The 21,427-nt window shown below is 45.3% G+C and overlaps 1 protein-coding gene across 2 annotated transcripts in view; it reads left to right on the top strand.

Moving 5' to 3' along the window:
- Window positions 1–4,714: 4,714 nt before the first annotated feature.
- PAXIP1 (PAX interacting protein 1) overlaps window positions 4,715–21,427 on the top strand; it is a 50,540-nt gene continuing 33,827 nt past the window's right edge. Inside the window, exons 1-5 of one of the 2 annotated variants that reach the window (XM_058660638.1) lie at window positions 4,715–4,994; window positions 8,198–8,332; window positions 11,172–11,215; window positions 13,650–13,713; window positions 20,679–20,792. In XM_058660638.1, coding sequence (XP_058516621.1) covers window positions 4,914–4,994; window positions 8,198–8,332; window positions 11,172–11,215; window positions 13,650–13,713; window positions 20,679–20,792 — 438 coding nt within the window. In that variant the 5' untranslated portion in view covers window positions 4,715–4,913. Of the gene's footprint in view, window positions 4,995–8,197; window positions 8,333–11,171; window positions 11,216–13,649; window positions 13,714–17,903; window positions 18,067–20,678; window positions 20,793–21,427 lie in introns of those variants that run through there. The other variant, XM_058660639.1, reaches the window with a different exon arrangement.

Raw genomic sequence — 21,427 nt, 5'->3', positions numbered from 1 at the left:
TCCTCATTTTTTAAGAGGTTGGTTTACAGGACTGCTAACAGCAGGTAAGTTGTTGCCTGTGTCCCATATAGGCATTGATCACCACACTTCCCAATCAGTTCTCCACCAATACGCCTGGGAAATCAGCTTAAAATGGCCCAAGGTGCTTGGGGCCCTTTATCCTCGTGGATGACCTAGAAGAAGCCCCTGGCTCCTGACTGGCCCAGACCCAGCCATTTGGGGAGTGAATCAGTTAATGGAAGAATTGTGTCTCCCTCTTTATAACTCTGCTTTTTAAATCTTTAAATTCACTCCCCTGTACCCCATTTTTATATCAAATCACTAATTAATATCTAAAAAAATGTGCAACTTCTTACTCAGCAAACCCACTATTCTAACTTCCCCCTCTTGGGTGTCATTTTCTCAACAAGTTTCCCCCAGCTGTGCTAATACCTCTTCTCTAAATACCTGCTGCATCTGTAACTCCACCACTAGTATTAGGCTTGGGTATGTGAGTGTTAGTGAGGGTAGACACTGATTTAAAAAAAAAAAATCCATTGTCACTGTCACATTCTCATGTCCATGAATCAGGGTCACAATCGGACCTGGCACATTCACACTGGGATCACGTTTACTTACGAAAGCACGATAAACAGTGTAAACACGATGCATGGACAGTGAAGGAAACTCAACAGGGAAGTGGAGGAGCCATTGCTGTACACAGGACCTGGAAGTCGGGGGTTGTTATAGAATCTGTCCTTTGCCAGTTCAAAGAAACCTGATCAGTTACCTGGAGGAAAACTTTGCTAATCCCACTACTCTCAGCCTTCTGTCGGGAGTTTTCCTCTTTGGAAGCCAGACTTCACGGGTGTCTACCATACAGTCTAAGGAGGGTGTCCTGGGTGGACAGGTGAAGGACGGAGCACAGATCTGAGGGTGTGGAGCTGAACACAAGGTATCCAACCTTGCCATTACAGGACTTCAACAAGTACTGACTACATAAACGCAGAACGCATTTTCTCAAGATCTTTGGAACCCATGTGCACAGAGGGAGGGATGCTCTTCCACTGGCTGCTTCGCTCCCCAGATGGCCACAACAGCTAGGACGGGATCAGGTTCAAGTCAGGAGGTTCCTCTCCCACATGGGTAGCCGGGACCCAAACATTTGAGCCACCCTCCGCTGCTTTTCCCGGATCATCAGCAGGGAGCCTAATCGGAAGTGGAGCAGCTGGGACTTGAACTGACAGCTATGGTATGGTGCTGTAGTGGTGGCTCAAGCTGCCGTGCCACAGGCTAGTACTATTGGTTTCCACATTAATAATAAAAAATTCAACAAGTACACGGAGCAAAGATTTTCAGGAATTTTTGTTTTATATTGCAAGCTCAAATTTACACAATTGTTTTTTAAACAAATGGAAGAAATTGGTAAAACTCCATGAATGCATTTCCTGTTCCTGGACAGGCAGGAAGACCATGTCAGCCAGCCTCGCTTAAGCGTGGTGAGAGACGGCAGCGTGCCAGTTTACAGGCCTGCAAAAGTGGGGACCCCTGGCTCAAGCCTTCTGACTCACATACGTGCTACGTGCTAAATGATGAAGCACGTATGGGACACAGAGTCTGACCTTAGAGCGCAGAACAGAACACATAATATGCATATGCCTATTCTAACATTACTTCTCTTTATTGTAGCATTGCTGGCAATTGCTGAGTTGGAAGCAAGAAATGTGTAACAATACAGAGTTACTCAATATTAAGCATAGATTCTTTTATTCACCTGAAAGAACATCTTTTTTTTTTTTTCAAAGATTTATTTATTTTTATTGGAAAGGCAGATTTACAGAGAGAAGGAAAGACAGAAAGATCTTGCATCCGCTGGTTCACTCCCCAAGTGGCCAGAATGGCCAGAGCTGAGCTAAGCTGATCCAAAGCCAGGAGCCAGGAGCTTCTATCCCCACATGGGTGGAGGGTCCCACGGCCTTGTGTCATCTTCTCCACTGCTTTCCCAGCCCACGGGCACGGGGGCTGAATGGGCAGTGGAGCAATTGGGACAAGAATTGGCGCCCCTGTGGGATGCCTATACTTGGAGGTAGAGGATGAACCAATCCACTCTCCTCCCACATTTTTAAAAAGGAAAAAAAAATATATATATATGTGACATGTCTGGGATTTCATAATGTGGCTGCTGTGGGTACAGGCTTTGGGGTAATTTACACTTTTTCCTCTCTCAGGCTTTTTAGATTTTTTTTTTTATGCCAAATAGCTAAACTGCTACTGGTCAAACAGTGGCTCTTGTCATCAATCGGGCCGGTCTGTGCCTCTGATCTTGGCGTTCTGTCCTTTGGATTGCCTTGGGAGAAGTACGGTCACACTTGGGAGTGCTACATGCACCAGTTAGACAAAGGAAATGCAAAATAGCAGGTTAATGAGCAAATATTATTACCTCGACATGGGTCATCCTGAGTCAGAAAAGTCGAGTTACCTGTGATGAAAATACCGCTGTTTCAATATGGTATTTTTTTCCATCACCTTGCATACGGATACTTGACATTACAGAAGAGACATCGTCTTTTTGTGCAAAGTTGTATTTGAGTTCCACTGCTTCTCTTTGCACACTGGTCACCTTTCAGTGTTCTGGTGGATCAGTTTTTCCCTCCCAACCTCAGCATGTCAGCTTTTTAGTTTTCATCAGAACAGCCACTGTCCAAGGGAGAATGCTCTATGTGTATCGGCCGCTGCTGGCCGGGCTGCAGTGCACACTGAAAGATGAGCAGTGCTGTGCATGGCTCTGGCTGCAGGCCTTCCTGACCCACAGCTGTGAAGACCCACTGTGCACACCACCCTGGCCCTGCACGGCTCACCTCACAGGCCACACAGGGATTTTAAATAGCAGCCTTCTCATCACATGTCTTACTCTTCAGAACTTGAAGCTACTACTGGCTTGCTGATTATTACAATTGCTTAAAAAAAATTATTTGAAAGAGAGATGTCTTCTGGTTCATTCCATGACTGTGGAGTCAGGCTGAAGTCAAGAACCGGGAACTGAACCGGGTCTTCCACGTGGTGGCGGGGACCTGGATACTTCGCGGCTGCTGGCGTGCACACTGGGCAAGCTGGAACAGTGGGGGCCGGGAGCTGGAACAGCGGGGGCCGGGAGCTGGAACAGCAGATGCCCTGAACCACGTCCTACTCACGGTGCCAAATGCCTGCCCTTCCAAGCCGCTCGCTCTCACCACTGCTTTAAACAAATCGCTTTCTGAACTTACAGAGTAATTGTCTCTGGGTAGCCTGGTTCAAGTCTTTTAGAAGCAACATGTCATGCATAATTTTGTGTTTGAGAAACAAAAGGCTTTTCTTACACAGGCCACTGGAGACAAGTTCTGTATTTGAGTGTAGAGCTTAAAGCAGTGCCAATGTTAGAATACACATCACCAAAGCTGCTCCTGGGAATTCAAAGACTGTCACAACAGGAAAGTTAGACAGACCTACACATGACGACGGCTAACCTGTTGACTGCTCATTTAGGCAAGCACTCCATGTTACTACTACCTGTAAAGGAAATTTCTTAATCGTGCAGTAGGGCTGCTTCTGATGTTCATCAGAGAAATGGAAAAAAAATATTAGTGATAACACAGTTTTTACACGTGGCCTGTTTACTTTCTGCCCACCCCAAATCATTCATTATGCACAAAATTAAGGACAAGCAAAACTGATGAAGAACCTTCCAACAGGCATCTGATGAACAGAAGCCAGTCCGTAATACATGCTGATCAACGAACAACTAGACCAACTGTTACTCAGGTATGGTTGATTTTGAAAGCATTTTTTAAAAAGCTAATTTCACTAACACTGGTTTTAAATACTCATTTTGTACTCAGCGGGTAACAGTTAAGTAAGTAACAGCTTTAGACATCGCGGCGAGCAACAGCAGGCCTGACTAAGCCTTGTGCTTTGGCAAACCAACCTTCAGTCACCTTTACAAGGTGGTTGTACCCCGAGTGCCAGTTCGGAGAGCGGCACAGGGCCTTCTTACCCCGGTGGACCGGGCAGAAGAACGGCCCTTGTGGCACGTTTTAGCATCGGCAAAGGAGCTCAGATATCATCAATAAACTCAGGACCGGGTCAAATCAACATCTCCCGTATTCGCTAGTCCCACGGCGGGCTCTGGAGGACTTGGCCAGCAAGCCCCATACCTGCGGGATGGGGCAGCGGTCAGAGTTCCAGAATCGCTCTCCAGCGTCGCCAGGCGCCCGGAGCACCCCCGGGAGCACTGCGTGTCCGGCTGGCCAGCGGCTGGGGCCGAGCGACCGAGCGGGGCCCGCGCAGCCCACGGCCGACAGCCCACGCGCCGGGCCAGCGTCCCGCGGACACCTCCGCCGCCTCCCACACGCCCGCCGGCTCCGCCCCGCCCCTCTCGGCGCACGCATGCGCCGGCGCGAGCAGCGGCCGCGTGTGGTGACGGGAGGGGCCTCCCCGTTCCCCTCCCTCCCGGGACTGGCTCACTGCAGCGCTGCCGAGGGGGGGAGGCGGGCAGACCCACGTCCGCGGAGCTCCCTGGTCGGAGGGCGGCGGCCGTGGACTCTTCGTCTGCAGGACGGGCTCCGCGGCGCCGTGTGCGCCCGGAGCTGTGGGCTGCGGCGGAGACGCCGGGAGGCCAGGCTGTCGGGGCGCTGTCCGCGCCTCCCCCTCGGCGCCCCGGGCCGGATGGTGCGTCCCACAGGGCGCGCGCGGCTCCCGCGCTTCGGGCGCTCGGCGCGGGCGGGGCGCGGAGGGCGGGGGAGCGGGCCCCGAGTCGCAGGAGCGGGGCCGGGGCCGTGCGGGCCGGGCCGTTGGTCGGCGCGCGTGGGGGGCACCGGCCTCTGCGGGCCGCGCGGGGGTCGGGGGCGGGGGTGGGCGGGGCCCGGCGCCGCCGCGGAGCCTTCCGGGCTGCCGCGATCATGTCGGACCAGGCTCCCAAAGTTCCTGAGGAGATGTTCAGGGAGGTCAAGTATTACGCGGTGGGCGACATCGACCCGCAGGTACCGCGCCCGCGCCGCCGTGGCTTCCCTCCGCGTCCGCGTCCCCGTCCCCGCTGCGGGCGCGCGCCCAGGCGCTGAGCCCTGGGCCCGCTCAAGTCCGGCCGAGGGCCGCCGGCCTGGGCTGCGCCCTGGGCGAGGGGGCGCGGGGGCGCGGGGCACCGGCTGGGGGAGGGGACGGGGCGGACGGGGGGCAGGGCGGGGGCGGTGGGAAGAGGGTGGGGGGCTGCGCTCGCCCCCCGCGTGCGGGCGACCGGCTCCCGTCGGGGTCCTCACTGCCCCCCCACAACCCTCTCACTTCCCAGCGCCCTGAGCCCCGGGCTTGGCGCCACGGGGTGCCCATCTTCCCAGTCCCCCACCTGGCTGGAGCAGCCTCCTTCGGGGGAACCCCGTGCTTCGGCCGCCTCCTCGGCCGCAGGTCTCCCATGCCTCTTTCGGGAGCGGGCAGCCCTCGGCGTTGCATCCTCACGGACCCTGGACTGGAGAAGGGGTGATTTGGAAGGCGGGTGGCGGTTGGCGGACGAGCAGGAGGCCGGGGAACAGGAGACTGGAACCCGGGGCGCTGTAGCTTCTGCAGGGACTCCTGGGCGCACGCAGCAGCGGGGACGCTCCCGCACGTTCTTGCTAGGCGATTCCGGTGCTGTGCGGAGCCCAGGGCGCTCGCCGCACGGCAGCCTCCTGTCCTGCCGAGTGGGGGCTGCCGCTCCTCTTCCTTGGTTTTCCTAATTGGGAGAATTATACAATAAGTGTGGGAAATAGCCTGGTGGTGTGATCACATTGAACATTTTAATTTTTCTCACGCCAGAGGATATTGTAGTACAGCTGTTTAATCATCATCATGGTAGGAATGAATCAAAATATTCGCCTTGCAAAAGCTGAAGTACACAGCTGTGTTGTTTTGGGTGTCTCAGCGCTAAGCCACGAGGATCCGGAAGCCGAATGATCAGGATTTACGCCTGGGAGGGGGTGCGGGAGAAAGACTGGGGGACAGATCAGTCTGGCCTTCCCAAGGCTTACATTTGGCTTCTTAGTAACTAAACTGCTTTGGATTCTCTTTCACTGGAACTTTAGGGTAAAGAGACCAGTAACTTTGGATTTAACGAGATAGGTGTTGAACCCAGTCTGGTCCAAATGAATACCTGTAATAGGGTCGCTTTTTCCCATATTGGTCATTTCTCCATCATTCTCATCTTTTTCCTTCCTACCCTTATTTGATCTTAGGATTTTGGTGCTCTTATGGGGGCAGGGTGACTTGAACCAAAACCTAGAATAAGCTGCACCAGAACCGTGCTCACCTGCACCTAAGTGCTGGGGGCAGGGATCGAGGCCTTCCATCTGCCGCTCCACTCCCCAAATGGCTGCAGAGGTCTGGGGTTGAGTTTGGCGAGCAGAAACCTGAAGCTGCACCCGAGTGGCCCTTCTGTGTGTGGCAGGGGCACCAGCCGTGGCTGTGGCCGGCTGCTGCTGCTCTCGCAGGTGTGTTAGCAGGGATATCGTATATTATATATATTATACATAATACATAATGTCTGGGAAGGCAGCGGAGGATGCGCACTGGGAGACCCCGAGGAGTCTCCCGGCTCCCCGCTTCAGACCAGCTCAGCTGTGGCTATTGCTGCCGTTTGGGGAGGGAACCAGCAGATGGAAGACTTTCTCCTCCGTCTCTGTAAAACCTGCCTCTCAAGTAAAAACACATTTAGAAAAAGTTTAGCGTCCCAACTTCTGACTTTGTGAAAGTTGTAAATCAAATGCGGATTGGAAAGTTCCTCTGTGCTACACCTAGTCACATGCCAGGCGGCAGCCTAGCGCCCAGGTGTGATGGCTGAAGACGGGGCAGCTGTCCTTGAGAACTTGCTCCCTTGCTGGGTGATGGCTGTATCCGGAGCAGAGAGCCACGTGAGATCAGCCAGTAATGGAGATGGAAAAGCAGCTGTTAGTTTTGATATCCTCAAAGTTCATGCAAATTGAGTAAGTTTTCGGTCGTTGCTGTGAGGAGTTGAAGACTGACTGGGATGGGAAGGGAAGGCAGAAAGGTTAAGACTTGGTTGAGGAAATTGGTCAGGAGGAGGAAGCGGGGAAGGGAGTAGAGGAAGACGAAGTCCCTTAGAGGGATTTGAGTTGCATCCTGTGAGTGGTGGAAAGAGGCTGCAATCTAAAAGGTAGGAAGGTCAGACTGCAGGGTAAGTAGGTCAAGTAGATGCGTGAAGCCAAAGATGCTTGGGAGGCCAGGGAGGAAAGGAAGATAAGATGGCTCTAAGGAATAGTTAGCATCTATACATGTATGTTACTGACCCATAAGGTCTTCTGAGAGATCATCTAACCTGTCCGCTGGTTTAGCTGTGAGAGTACCATCTGGCTTGGTTCGCTTTGAGTTAACCTGTTTCTCAGCAGGGCTCTGTTGCTACCTTGTTAGCCTTCAGTTCACCTGCCACACCCTCCACACCTGGGGGGATCTCTCGCCCTCTCAGGGCTTTGGCTGTTAGGCTGATGGTTCCCGTGCAGGGAAGTGCCAAGTCCTTTTATAAATAACAGGTGTGTCTGGCCAGGTGTTGCTAAGGGCACCCCAGAGAAAGGCCTGTGCCTTCCCATCTCTGGTGGGGGGGAGTGGCCCTTAAACCCTGGCATCCTCCTCTTGACTTCTCCTGGGCCTGTATCCCTTTCAGCCACCACGCCTTGCCAATTCCCTCACGTCTTTCTTCCTCCCGGTTGCATTCTTGTTGATCTTCCACCCCAGTGCATTCTTAGCAGTCACTTCTTTTTTTATATCATCTGCTGTTTCTCTGCTATCTACTGATTCATGCGGATGACTTAGAGTGAGAAATGTTTTTGATGTGGTCTGCATGTCAGCAGCCTGTCCAGGACCGTGGATGTAATCCCGCCCATGGGCATGTGCTTTGCATGACTGGCAGTTAACGGTTTCTAAGGATTCTACTCGGGTTTGATTGCCTCTTCTGGACGCTCTTCCCGTCCCGACCCTTTAATGTGGGGACTCGGGAGGATCTGTCTACACGCTGGGCAGTGCCCTGCTGCTGGTCTTCAGAAGCCTCCAGTGGTTGGTGAATCAGAAGTTGCTGTTCTGACTGGGAGGAAAAAGCTGTCAATTCTATGCAGGCAGTGTGATGTATTTCCCATAATTGCTCAGATACAACAGGGTGGCACGGCAGCCTTTTCCATTTTAATTTGTAGGGGTGGTTTTGTTTTTTCAGGTTATTCAGCTTCTGAAAGCTGGAAAAGCCAAGGAAGTGTCCTACAACGCTTTGGCCTCGCACATAATCTCAGAGGACGGGGACAACCCAGAGGTTGGAGAAGCCAGGGAAGTGTTTGACCTGCCCGTGGTAAAGGTCAGTAGTGCATCAAATTCAGTTGACTTTGTTTTCCAACCTTGTGCATGTCTTGAAAACAATGTATTGAAGTTTCTTTGTGACTGTTCTCAGGATCTTTGCTCTAAGTGTAAAGTTACCAGGTGAGTGGGACCTTTGACATTTCAAGCCCTTCCCCTCCAAGGAGCTGACTTTGCATACCTTATACAGGTTTCATGATAGGGGGACCTGATACGTTTAGGGACCTTGGCCATTATTGCCAGGCCACCACATCAGAGATCTTATGGCTTTCTGACTCCAAAGCTGCTTTTTATAATAAATATTTTGAGTATCCCATTTGTTACCTTATACCTTAAATTATATGAATTGTCTTACCTGTAAGTGTGTATGTCTGTGTATATACGTATTTCTCTGTGTTTACCCAAGCTGAAATGTAAAAGAGCATTTTGTGACTACTTGGACATAGCTATGCTAGCATACATGATGAGATTGTCAGATGTTGCCATGCATAGACTCATGCGGAGTATGACTGTTAAATGCAGATCATCGAGTCTCATGTCCCACAAGTGGAGTTGCCAACTGCAAGGTGACATTTCAGAGTGGCGACCAATCCTTGGTAAAGTTCTGGCTAAGCAAAGCAGTCTGCTTTTGTTTTACATGCTAGTTGTATTCCTGAAAAAAGTCAGTATATCATACATCGCCGCTTGAAAGTGCTCGTGACTTGGACAGTTACCAGCTCACCTCTGCAGTCACCAGCGTGGCGTGTCACTGCTGTGCCTCTACCCCACCGTTCTTGCCTGCGGTTGTAGTACTTTAAAGTGAGTGTCAGACACACTTCCTCTGTACCTGTTTTCAGTATTCCAGCCCTGCCTGTACTTTGTGGCAGCCCCTGTGGCGACTGCGGTCTGTCACATGACTGCGTTGGGTGATGGCATTTTCCGGAGCCGATCAGCAGCTGGTACTTGCTCCTGAGATGTGGCCAACCCTAGCAGTCTTGGTTTGCACCTCATGGGCTGTCTGATTTAGGCTCCTGCTGCTGCTCCGAATTGAGCCTGAATTCAGCTGAAGCTTGGTTCCCTAGGGGCACATCCCTTGGCCTTTACCTTGGTATTAAACTTGACAGTGTATTTCAAAAATAAGGTATCCTGGTGCACAGTGACAGTTTACCATTTACATACTTGGATTTTATAGATGTTTAAGACTTGCTTCTTTAGGCACCCAAAATTTCAAAATAATTTTTTTTAATGGGAATATTTTTCTCAGTGGCCTTGGGGGCATCATTGGAAATGTTAATTAATGCTGACTTGTAGTGGATTTCTTTTTATATACTGCTCTTTGCCTGTGGGAAAAAATAAGTCTTACATCTTGGCTTTTATAGTTCTCCATTTCTGCTTCATTAGGGTGTCCTACTTCTTAAATTTGAATTATCTTACTTAGCCTTAACTGACTTCGGCTCCCGGGTGATTCTGCTCTTGGGCTGGACTTGATGATAGCCACACCAGCAGACTTTAAACCAGGATCTGCTGCCCACCCCAGAGGTATAAACTGCCTGGGTGTTTGTGAGGGTTTGCCTTCGTCAAGCTCTGCCTGCCAACCCAGCTGTGGTCGTGCCAGCCGACTCCCATTTTGCATAAACAGCCACGTCGTCCCTCATTCTGATGGCTCAGACTGTGGGGCAGTCCTTCTGGACATGGGGCAAAAGTACAGCTGGAAACACTGGTTACAGGGAGTCCTGCCTTGTGCTCTGTCAGAGAGCCCGGCCCGAGGGGCTTCCCGCTAGTACTGTGGACAAGAACGTGGCCCAGGTGAAGCAGTTCGGAATTGAGAGGCAGTGAAACTAATGCAGATTACTGGTGCTGGTCCAGTGTTTAAACTTAGCTGGAATTCAGGCAGCATAAATAGGAACATTAAATATTTTGTTCCATGTTTGCTATAATTATCCAATGTAATTATACAATGATCATGAAATGATTTTTCTAGGTAAAACTGCTGTTTTAAAAAGGGTCTAGTATTTCCATTCTTTTGTAGAAAATATGCTTATTTAGCCGTCTGCTCTTAGCTAAAATAAATGATGAGGGAAGAACTTGGTTGTCCACCAAGGTGTTCGTGACAGGATAGTTTGAAGCTGGTGCGTAAGTTGTAGGAGAGCAAAGACTTCGTTTCTTGTGCTCGTTGTGGTGGCTCCACACAGTATCTCTGTGCAAAGAGCTGAGTTGGTGGGCTAGTAAAGAAAATGTGTGTGTGTTTCAGCTGGCTAAAATGGGCGCATTACTGCATTTTTAAAGAGTGGTTTCGTGAAGTAGAATTAACAGTGATTAGTATAATTTCAAAGACTAAATATGGGAATTTAAGATGATGATTTTTTGAAAATGGACATTACCCAGATGAATAGTAATTAATCTGTGTGTTTTGGAGTTCATAAAAAGAGCACCAGGTAGAATTACTTGTTGTTGTTAACATTATGAACACTGTGTCTTTATTTTTTTGTTGTTGTGTATTTGTTTTACTGAAAAATAAAATCTCATGATTTACTCTTGAAGTAGCATTCAGGAAGGAAATTTAGGGGGGGCTGGTCACCCTCTGACGGGGTGGCACGATGGGTTTCAGTCTCCCTGCCCCTCTGTTTGCGAAGTCAGCAGTCACAAGTATGGAAACCTTCAGTGTAAGTGAATGCACATAAATGTAAAAGCCTCCAGTAGCATTTCATTTGGTCTTTCACTTTTATGTTTCCATTATTTGAACACTTACATTTGTAATCTGAATGTAGCCTTTTCATTTCTGGAAGCAACTCTAATAAGGTAGTTTTATCTTGATACTAGATTGACAATATTTACTAATGTGTTCATGTTTTCTCTTTCAGCCCTCTTGGGTGGTTTTGTCCGTGCAGTGTGGAGCTCTGCTGCCGTATCCTTTTTCGGGGTTGGAAGGAGGCAAGGAGAACCGGGTTGAAGGTTAAGAGGTGGACTCCCCGTTAGACCGTGGTTTGTCTGCGCCCTCAGTCGCTGCCGCTCTCCCTCCTGCCTCCTCCTTGTCATCAGCTGTGTGCAAAGGGGAACGAGCTGGAGGCAGCAGGCCTGGTTCTTTCCAACTCTGTGCTGTGTAGTTAGATGGTGGTTTCTAAAGTTCTCAGACTGGGTGGACCACATCATGAATTGGGGAAGAGATGACAAGGAGAAACACTCGGGTTTTGTACCTGCATTCAGACGGGTTTTAATTGCACCGGATAGAAAGTTTTGTTCAGTGTGCATGTTCAGCACTGGTTGCGAGCTGAGCACTGGGAGTGGAGCAGTGGGGAAGACACCATTCTGCCCTTCCGAAACTTTCTGGCCTGCTTGTATGTGTCACGCGGCATCTCTTGTGTGTTAGGAGAGAGGCCTGCTGTTCACGCCTTCAGGCCTGATGGCGCTGTGTCACTTTAACAGGATGAACCCCACTGGAGGTTCACTCTGCACAGTGACCTGCTTGTATATTGTTAACAGTACCTGCTGTCATACAGTTAGGATAACATTTACGGCACAGGCAAGAGATGATGTCATTCACCCTGTTTTGTTTTACACTAATGCCAGGCAGTTCCTTTTAATGCACTTACACCCTGTCGAGTCAGTGCCAGTGGTAGGACTCCATTATTAATGAGGTGTCTTTATAGAGGATATCACATAAACGGAGAAAACATTAATTTAAAAACAATTCATGGAAGAGGTACAGGGCTTCAGCAACCCCTAAGATTCTTGTTAAAGGTCTAAAATGATGAAAGAAAGCAGTTCCTAGTCTTTTGTCATTTTAAAGCTTTGTTTTGGCTTTATTTATGAGCTTATGAAGGTGAGGCTGGGGGAATGAGATTTTTGAGGCTAAGAAGCCTGTTACCCTATTTGGGATCGTTTACTCACCTCAGCAGACTTTCTTAAACTGCCTTCTCCTTCGAGCTCTTACTTGCCTGTCCGGAGAAGCCTACAGGACCAGAAAAGAGGACCCTAAACTCTAGTGGATAGTACACTCTGGTATTGGCCTCTGTTAATATTTCCCCAACTCTTCGGAGGCAGAAAATCTCTGAGATAAGGTAGGAAGTGGAAGCAGGCCTTGAATAGGGGGGCTGAGGGCTTCCTGATGGACTCCGTGGAGTATCATCACAGCCAAAGAAGGCTTAAGCATTCCTGAGATAAGTATAAACTTGCATAGGAGGCTTCAAAATTACAGTGACTTAAATATGGTACGTTCTTAAAATTCTAATGGGCCCGGCACCATAGCTCAGTGGCTAAATCCTCTCCTTGAATGCCCGGGATCCCACATGGGCACTGGTTCATGTCCTAGCTGCTCTGATCCCATGTAGCTGCTTATTTGTGGCCTGGGAAAACAGTAGAGGATGGCCCAAAACCTTGGGACCCTGCACCTGTGTGGGAGACCAGGAAGAAGTTCCTGACTGCAGGCTTCGGACTGGCTCGGCTCTAACTGCTGCATACGTGAATCGGCAGTTGGAAGATCTTACTCTATCTCCTCTCTCTATAAATCTGACTTTCCAATAAAGATAGATAAATATTTTTTAAAAATTCTAAGTAATGATGCTTTTACCCCATAGGGAGAGAATTAATACTCGAACCCATTTTGAAGTCTGGACATCAAAAAAATGTTTAAGTCCATTGTGTTTGCTTCAAAAGGCTCTAAAGTAAATACACACGGCAATCGTGTCTGCCTCATGGTTAGCCACAGCCTTCATGCTGGGCACGTATGAAGTTCTCAGTATTACTTTGGATGAATTTTACACATCAAAAACTTTAGAATGAGGAAGGATGTTCTTGGAAGTTCTGTACTTCAACTCTTAAAACAGGAAATTGATACTCAGAGTTGTCTTCCCCGAGTTAACAGGGCGAATGGTAATAGTAACACTAGTGTTCCAGTTGTGTGAAGAATTCTTCAGAAATGATCACATTTATATTTCATTCTAAAACAGACTAGAGACATTTTAAATTTCATGTTAAGATAGCTGCTGTACTGTATGTGTGTATATTCATGTATATGTTGATAGAAGTGTGTATGCTTCACTAACTCTCGGAGGGCAGATGTTTTCCTCCAAGAGCAATTATGCTGCTTTTATTTGTGACATAAACACAGAGATTGAATTTTATGTGCTTTTCAAGAAAATTGTTCAGTTATTTTTATACTACCCTATGCTGTCTGTTTAGTCCAGTCTGCCCTGCCCTGTTAGGTCGTCATAAGTCTGTCCCTCTCTCAAGTGGGATGGGGTTGGTGTTGGTGTCTTAAGTGGGCAAACGGAGTGTGTGTGCTAGTGAAATTAAGGTTGCACTTATCTTATTTCATTGTAATCTTAATGACTATACAACAGAGTAAATGGTTTTTCTCCAGAGTCATGTCAGATTTTTTTTGGAATCACTGCCTGCCTTTCTCAGGTAAGCATGGTTATAGTTTGTCTTGAGTTCTTTGTCCTCAGATTGGATTTATGCTGTATTTGATAAACAGTCTTAGAGAAGCTAATTACTAAAGTAACTATGCAGTATGAACTTATGGCACGCTTAAAATAATTTAAATATCTGTACTTTGAAGATTTAATAGTTTCTGCAAATGGTCTTTAAAGAAATAGACTTAAAGCTTGGCTATTAAAAAAATATTAAAAATGAAGTTCAAAAATGACTAGGAAAACTCAAATTTATAGTCGAATTTTCTTAATAAATAAAAGACTTACAGATCAATAAGAAAAAAGTGAAGAAAGCTGTAGCAGGTAAGGCAGAGAAATTAATTTACAATTTATAGAGACTAATATTTGATACATTTTATAATCACGTGAATGTTGCAGTAATAAGAATTTTTGCTTAACAGATTTATAACACTGTTGAATGCTGAGGGAGATGCTTAAGGCAAACTTTCATCATCCTCATTTCTGGCAAAAGTGTAAATCAATTTAGCTGTTTTCTAGAAAAGTTTTGCAGTGTCAGGATCCTTAAAATACTCATTCTATTTTTACCTGCAGTGTCTTGTATTTGGAAATTTATCCTGAGCTAATCAGAAATAAGGGCATATAGTTTAAAAGGGTGTTTACAACATTAATATAAAAGGCTAATATTTGAAACTAAGGGAGCATCTGCTGTTTGCATTCAGAAATATTTAAGAAACTTGTTGTATACTTAATCAATAGTGTAGTTCCATAGCCATTTTTTAATTGTTTTATAAAAATACATCAAGATGTGGGAAATGATTTAAGTAGGAACATTTACAGTGTTGCACAACCAAACAAAACACGTTGGAAGTGTCTAAAATGTAGGACTTGAATGTTAACGGTGGTTAATTTGGGATAGTAAGAGAAGTGGGTAATACTCTTTGTTTTGTATTTTAGTCTTGTATCCCTTATCCAAGGAAGAAATCCTAAGCCGTAATAAAAATTCTTAAAATGACATGAAATAATTGGTTTAGAATGATTGGTCATTGTACAGGAAGAGGTGTGATGGAGGGTGCCTCCGTTTCGTTTGACCCTGTCGGCCCAGTCCCAGTCATCCTTCTTGAGGCTCAGAGTTAGCCATCTATTCCTGTGCGTGCTGTTGACAAGGAGATATTGCAAAGATATGAAGTGCTATGGAAAGGATTTTGATTACTTTATTAAAAAACTCCAGTGTGAGAGGGTTAGGGAACTGGTAATGTTTGGTTTAGCACTGTTGGATTGACCAGACTCAACTTTTAGTACATGTGATATTGCCAGGCTCAGTTGAGCCCTTGTCCAGTCATTTAAAAAGTAGGTTTATCTGTGGTTGCTGTCTCTTGTAAATTCTGGGACTTCTTTAAAGTTATTAAATCCTGTTTCTTCTTTTTTCTTCTTTTTTTTTTTTGCTGTGTCGATTTGATGGAGCTCTTTAAAAAGGAAAACTCTAAGTGAGAGTTTTGTCTGTTTTTCACTGCTTTAAAAAATTATATATGCCTATTTACATTAGCATCTCTGAAGTTGTCTAAAATGAGAATCTTTTAATGCTGGGTGTAATGCTTAGATGTGGTTTTTGTTTTCTTTATACTTCTCTGTATGTTCCAAATTTACGGTCAACATTATTTGAGAAGTTTTAAAATTAAAAGCATGAATATTACTGCTTATGCAGAATAGTACATTTTGGCTAAAATGTGGACTTTTCAGTTAATCGTATTTGCATTGGATTTCTGGGTTTAAGAGGCTCTGAGTTCACTGTCCAGAAAGGTTCACCATGAATGGAGGGAGGTGAAGGAGGGCTCTGTTGAGTGGGGACGAATCAAGGATCCCAGTGACTATTTTTCCAAGATTGAAATCAGTGATGTAAGGTTTAATAGAGTTGACTTGTAGAAATAAGAAAGAAGATCAAACATTAGAAGATTAAATATAAGATGATTATATTAACTATGCACTAGAGTTTGCAGTAGAGAATAATTTCAGTCTTGGAAAGAAAACTTAAAATTTATGGTTCACGAAAAAAATTATTGCATTAATACACAAAGTGAGCTTATAATATACATGACATGTTCTACATGATGTGCTATATGAATGCATGTGTTTAGAAAGGGCGTCAGTTTGGGCTACAAGCTGATGTAGATCTTGATGGAGGGGATAAAATTGAGTGTGTCTAGCAGAGTAGGTGTAATTGTTATGAGTAAAAGGGAGGAAGGCAAGAGGGCAGACAGTGCGAGAGGGAAGGAGGTGGTGAAAGCGCACCAGAGGCTAGTTAGCAGGAGGTGCTCAGAACTAAAGGGTAAATGGTTGGGTTGGGAGATGGCTGGAGAAAATAGAAACCTTTGGAAACATTATCCAAAGTGTGTACTTTAAGCAGCAGGATACTTCTTGCATGTTTAATTTTAGATTATATAATCAGAAAAATTTAAAAAGAAAAGACTTCGACGTTTGTATTTGTTTGAAGTGAAACAGATCCAGGAGCCCTGACTGTGTCATATTAGGGCAGGGTACGGATTGGAATTGTGATGAGCTGCGTAGTTACAGTCTTTGGTGTTCATGTTAGCAGATAACGGAGGCCTTGGTTACTTAAGCCAGTACTCACTGTGCCTACCTCTGCGTTAGATCCCAGGATGCATGTCCATACCTGGAAATGCCAGAGGTTTGCTCTGGCTTCTGATTGCAAGTGCCAGTTCAGTGATGGCAAACTGATGGGAGTGGAAAATGGAGGAAAGGCTGAATGGAGAGGCAGGATGATACGGTTTGAAGCTGAGGTATTCAGACGTGGGAAGTGGAAGATAATGGGGCTTTAAGGAGATGCATATAGACCATATTAGAGAGAGATACCTTGGGTGGCATGCATAGATTTTGCCAAGTAGGAGGGACTTGAAAACCAACAAATTGAAATGATGTTGGAAGAGTTGGATATTAATTTTAGAAACAAAGAATTACACTTACTCATTTTTGTTATTCTTTTTGAAAGATGTTATTTACTTGAAGGCCGAGTTACAGACAGGTGACAATGATCAAGAGAGATCTTCCATTCACTGGTTCACTTCCCAAATGGCCACAGCAGTTGGGAATGGACTATATGCAGACTGGGAGCCAGGAGCTCCTTTGTGTCTCTCACATTGGTGGCTGGGGTCCAAGGGGTTGGGCGATGCTCATCTCCTTTTCCAGGTGCATTAGCAGGGAGCTGGATCGAAAGTGGAGCTGCCAGGACACAAACTTGAACCCAAATGGGATGTTGCTGCTACAGGCAGTGGGTTGAACCGCTGAGCCATGGAACTGTGCGAGAGTGAAGGAGCAATCATATTTATTTTGATTGCTGTAAGATAACACTGTCCTGGTGAAAGGTTAAAGTACAAATATCCGGGTAGCTGTGCTATTTCACGTTTCCTTGGAGTAGAAGAGAAAAAGGATGATAGATAAGCAGGAATATTGACTGAGCTTCCCACAAACACGCAGACCTAAGTAGATTCCGGGTAGCAGGTGAATTCAGCAGGATCCTTGACAATAAAGTGTCAGTATCAAATAAGTTAGGTAAGAAAACTCAAAATCCAGCATTGGCATCACGTTTGTGGGTTAGAGTCATGGCTCACCATCTGCTATGATGAGTTGAAACACCAGTGTGTCATGGTGTTTCTTGTACCATGTAAAAAGTCTCTTGAAGTTCAGAAAGAATGCTCAAATATGGATGGAGAAGACTGTTGTAGCATTCCTCATCAGAAAAACACCCTGGAAATTTTTGTCTGAGAAAAGTATATTTGAGGTTGCTGAAAAAATGTTAACTTGGTTTTTACAACAAATGTGCTTACTGTGCAGCCAGAAGGGCTTTGGCTCAACAAATCCTTGATGCCTGCCTCCTTTGGCACAGGGACAGCGTGAAGGGTTACAAATTAATGAAGATAAAGTTTCTCCACCTGTTAAGTCTACAGTTTAGGAGACAGGTGTGAACAGAGATGGTATGTTGTAACATGTGCAAGAATGAAAGTAAGTGCCAGGTGCAGACACAGGAAGGATGGTCATGTCACGATGGTTAGTTCCTGCACTTGGAGACTGTGGTGGTACCTGCGGCTTCAGCACCTTGCGACACCTGTGTGCACACCCCAGGCAGGACCCCGCCTTACGAAAGCACTGTTTGTTGGTGGTTCTCAGTGACCTTCTGTCTTTTCCCGTCAGGGTTTCATACAAGCTGGAGCTCTTTGTTGGAGTCTTCCAGAGCTCTCCCAGGGAGAGGTAGGGAAGGGAGCTTGTGCCAGCAGAAGTTGGGAAGCACAGAGATCATCTGCCTTCTTCTGAGCCGGATTTGATGCAGGCTGAGGCCTCTGTTGTGTTGTGCTGGGTAGGTTTCGGGGAATAGGTCAAGAGTCTCCTGGAGAGCCTGGCCAGGTCACACTTTAAATCCAGAAGCCTAAAAATGAAATTCCTTTCCACTCTCTATCTCAATCAACAAATATTTCTTGACTGCCTATCCATGTGCCTTGCACTGTTCTAGGTACTGTGAAAGATACCGAAGTTTAGGATATACTTCTCATGTAAGACTTTAGTCGTTGAGTAAGGATTGTCAAAATTCATAACCAAGAATGGTCAAAGAAAAAAATCCTATAAACTGGAATCAAGAAATGTCTTTTGGGGATTGGGAGACCTTCAGGAGCAGGAGTGTGTTGCTGATGGGTTTAAAGAGAAGCATTTATTCCAGGGGAACAGCCAGTTCTAGTCCTCTGTCATAGGTACTTCTAAAAGACTGGGGAGTTTGGGAAAGCCCAACTGGCATGTAGTTCCAGAGTGTGAGAAGTGTTTAGATTTCTATTGAGTTTGCTGGGGGTGGAGTACAGCGTTAATGACTCCTGAACTGAATCTCAGAGGAGTTGTTGCTGAGTGGCGGAGCGGTCCGGCTGCAGCGAAGGCTTAGAGGGTTTCAGGAAGGAATTTAGGTATCAGTAGAGTTCAGCGTGCACCTGGGACTGGGTACTACCGGACAGGAGGTCAGAAGCCACCTGGACCAAACAGGGCCTTGGCATATGTTGCAGTTACTAGGTTTTAGCTCTAGAATACTGAGGAAATAGCACAGGGTTTTTTTTGTTTTTTTTGTTTTTTTTTTTTTTTTAGCCAACATGATAAGGTTGATATTTTGGATAGGTGGCTTAAGAAAGAAAACAAAAAAAGCATTTCCCCCCCCAATTATAAAACTAATGTATTTGGAAAATACAGAAAAGTATAAAAATGTTCCCATAAACCTCTTACCATTTTGGTGTGGAAAGAGCATTCTTAATTCTGTTGAGGCAGATTCCGTAAATGAGCAGGTGTGGAGCTCTGAAGTCATTGTATTCTCACACATTGCGAAGAATCTGGGTCAGGGACATTGTCCAAGTCGATGATGTTCCTTCCACAGCAATGTTCTGTCCCTTGTTGAGGTGTACACTTAGGACCAAATAGATGGTAGGACTAGAGGTACGGCAGTTAGTAAAATGAAGTAATACTTTGCTGATGTGTAGCCAAATCTTGCTCATAAAGGCATGTCTAGATTATGGTTTTTAATTTCATTTTAAATAGGGATTTATATGATTTGTTAGATCACTTATATATTATCATATAATTAAATCTCAGCTCCCAAAACTGCAGGATATAAATGTTTTTGTGATAGCCTCTAATAAAAATAACCTGGTCCAATTTTCTGAAGTGTGACATTGACTTACTAAAGATATGAAATGATGATCTTAAAAATGATTTTAGGAAATTAATTTGTTCTCGTTAGTATTCAGGGCATAATGTGAAATACAAAGCAATTCCTAGAAATATTTGTAAAAGGGATGAGAGTAGTTGTAGAATGTTAGATTAATGGCAAGTTGCATGCTACAATTAAAAATAATTAACTTGCCATTTATAAATACTTAAAACTTATCTTGATACACGTTCAGGATCCTTGAACATTCATAATCTTCAACTTCTAATAAATTTATTCAGAATTCAGTGGATTAAGTGATTATCTTAGAATTAATGCTTATATTTTTATTTTTCTTGAATGCTTATTTTGCCTTTCAGGTTCCAAAATTTTATTTTTTGAAGAGTTACTATTACTGTCCGATTGTCACTGCCCTTAGGGAAGCAGTTTGGAACAGTGGAGAAATACTTTGAAATTAAGCATGGGTTTTAAAGGCAGCTTTGCCATTTATTAGGTACAAATTTAGTTTGTTTTCTCATTCTAGAATAAGGCTAAGAGTTTCTATTTCATATAGCAGATTACAAGGATCAGGAGTATGGTTGAAGCACTTGGCACAGTTCCTGGCACATAGTAGGCAGGCAATAAATGGCAGCTGCTTGTGTTGGTCTGAGAAAGCCTGTTTTACAACGTCAGCCATTGCATTTGGAGTCTACATCACTGTACAAAGCATAAGAACTACTCCGTTATGCTTGCCATATTTCTTCTGTGTGTTAAATAATGTTTTTATGCTTGTCCTGAACTTTTTATTTTATCCATTGCCTAATTAGTATTTGTTATCCATTATTTAATATGGCTCCAATATTGCTATTGTACATAAATATTTTGAACAACGACACAAATGGAAGTTGGAGTGGTATAGTGGGTCTTTCTGCCTTTTTCCCCCTATCATTTTGTTATGGATTGAAATAACCCTCAGTCTTTAGAATGTGGATATTAATCTTTTTTATTCCTTTGGTGATAAGGCAAAAAATAAAACAAGTGATGTATAGCTATATTTTGATAGGAATAATTTTTATTTTGATCATATTGCTAAAAGCATCTTTGTATGTATGTGTACGTGTGCTTGAGTGTCTGGGTGTGTGTGTTTTGCTAATAACATTAGGTTAATTTAATTTTAAAAGGGAGAAATAGACAAGGCATAAATTGTTATGATGTCACGGTGTATTCTAATAGTTAAAATGTAAACGTGCATCGGAGTTCCGTGGTATAAAGCTGTTTCTAACTTTGTGCAGGTGTCTTCTGAAGACAGAAGTGCCCTGTGGGCTTTGCTTACTTTCTATGGGGGGGATTGCCAGCTGAACCTCAATAAGAAATGCACACATTTAATTGTTCCGGAACCAAAGGGGGTAAGCATTTCATATACGTTTTTCTTGTTTCACAAGCTCTAATTGTTTCCAGTAGTCCCATTTCTTTCTTGAACTTCTAAAGTGTTAAAATTTCTTTGATAAAAGCTGTTTATATTGGTTTGCATTATTTATATCTGGCTTCATTCCACAAAAGATGTAAGACTGTCGCAAATTATATTAATACAACCTCTGAATACAAAGAAATTTGGCTTTATTTCATAGGGAAGTTTTCGTAATCCCTAGCATTTACTTTCAAACCCAGTCGAACTTGCATTTTTCAAAGTATTTTACTTAGTAACATTTTAAGAGGCAGAGAGACAGAGTGCTCACTCCTGCATGCTCCTTCACCTCCTCGATCTCCATACGTCAGCAGTGGCTGCTGTTCAGGACTTCGGTCTGATCTCCCGTAGGGGTGTCAGGAACTCGGCAGCTTGAGCCGTCACTGCGGCCTGCAGTGCACTGACAGGAAGTGTCGTCAGGAGCCCGGGCCCCTGTGCTGTGGCGCACAGGTGTCTTGACTGCTAGGATCAATGCCAGTCTTCCAGATTCATCCTCATTTATTTATTTGCTGGAACTGAGTCAGGAGCCAGGAGCTTCTTCCGGGTCTCCCACATGGTTGCAGCGTCCCAAAGCTT

The sequence above is a fragment of the Ochotona princeps genome, chromosome 2, assembly GCF_030435755.1.
Source record: "Ochotona princeps isolate mOchPri1 chromosome 2, mOchPri1.hap1, whole genome shotgun sequence".
NCBI lineage: Eukaryota > Metazoa > Chordata > Mammalia > Lagomorpha > Ochotonidae > Ochotona > Ochotona princeps.
This window is presented reverse-complemented; position numbering and strand designations above follow the sequence as displayed.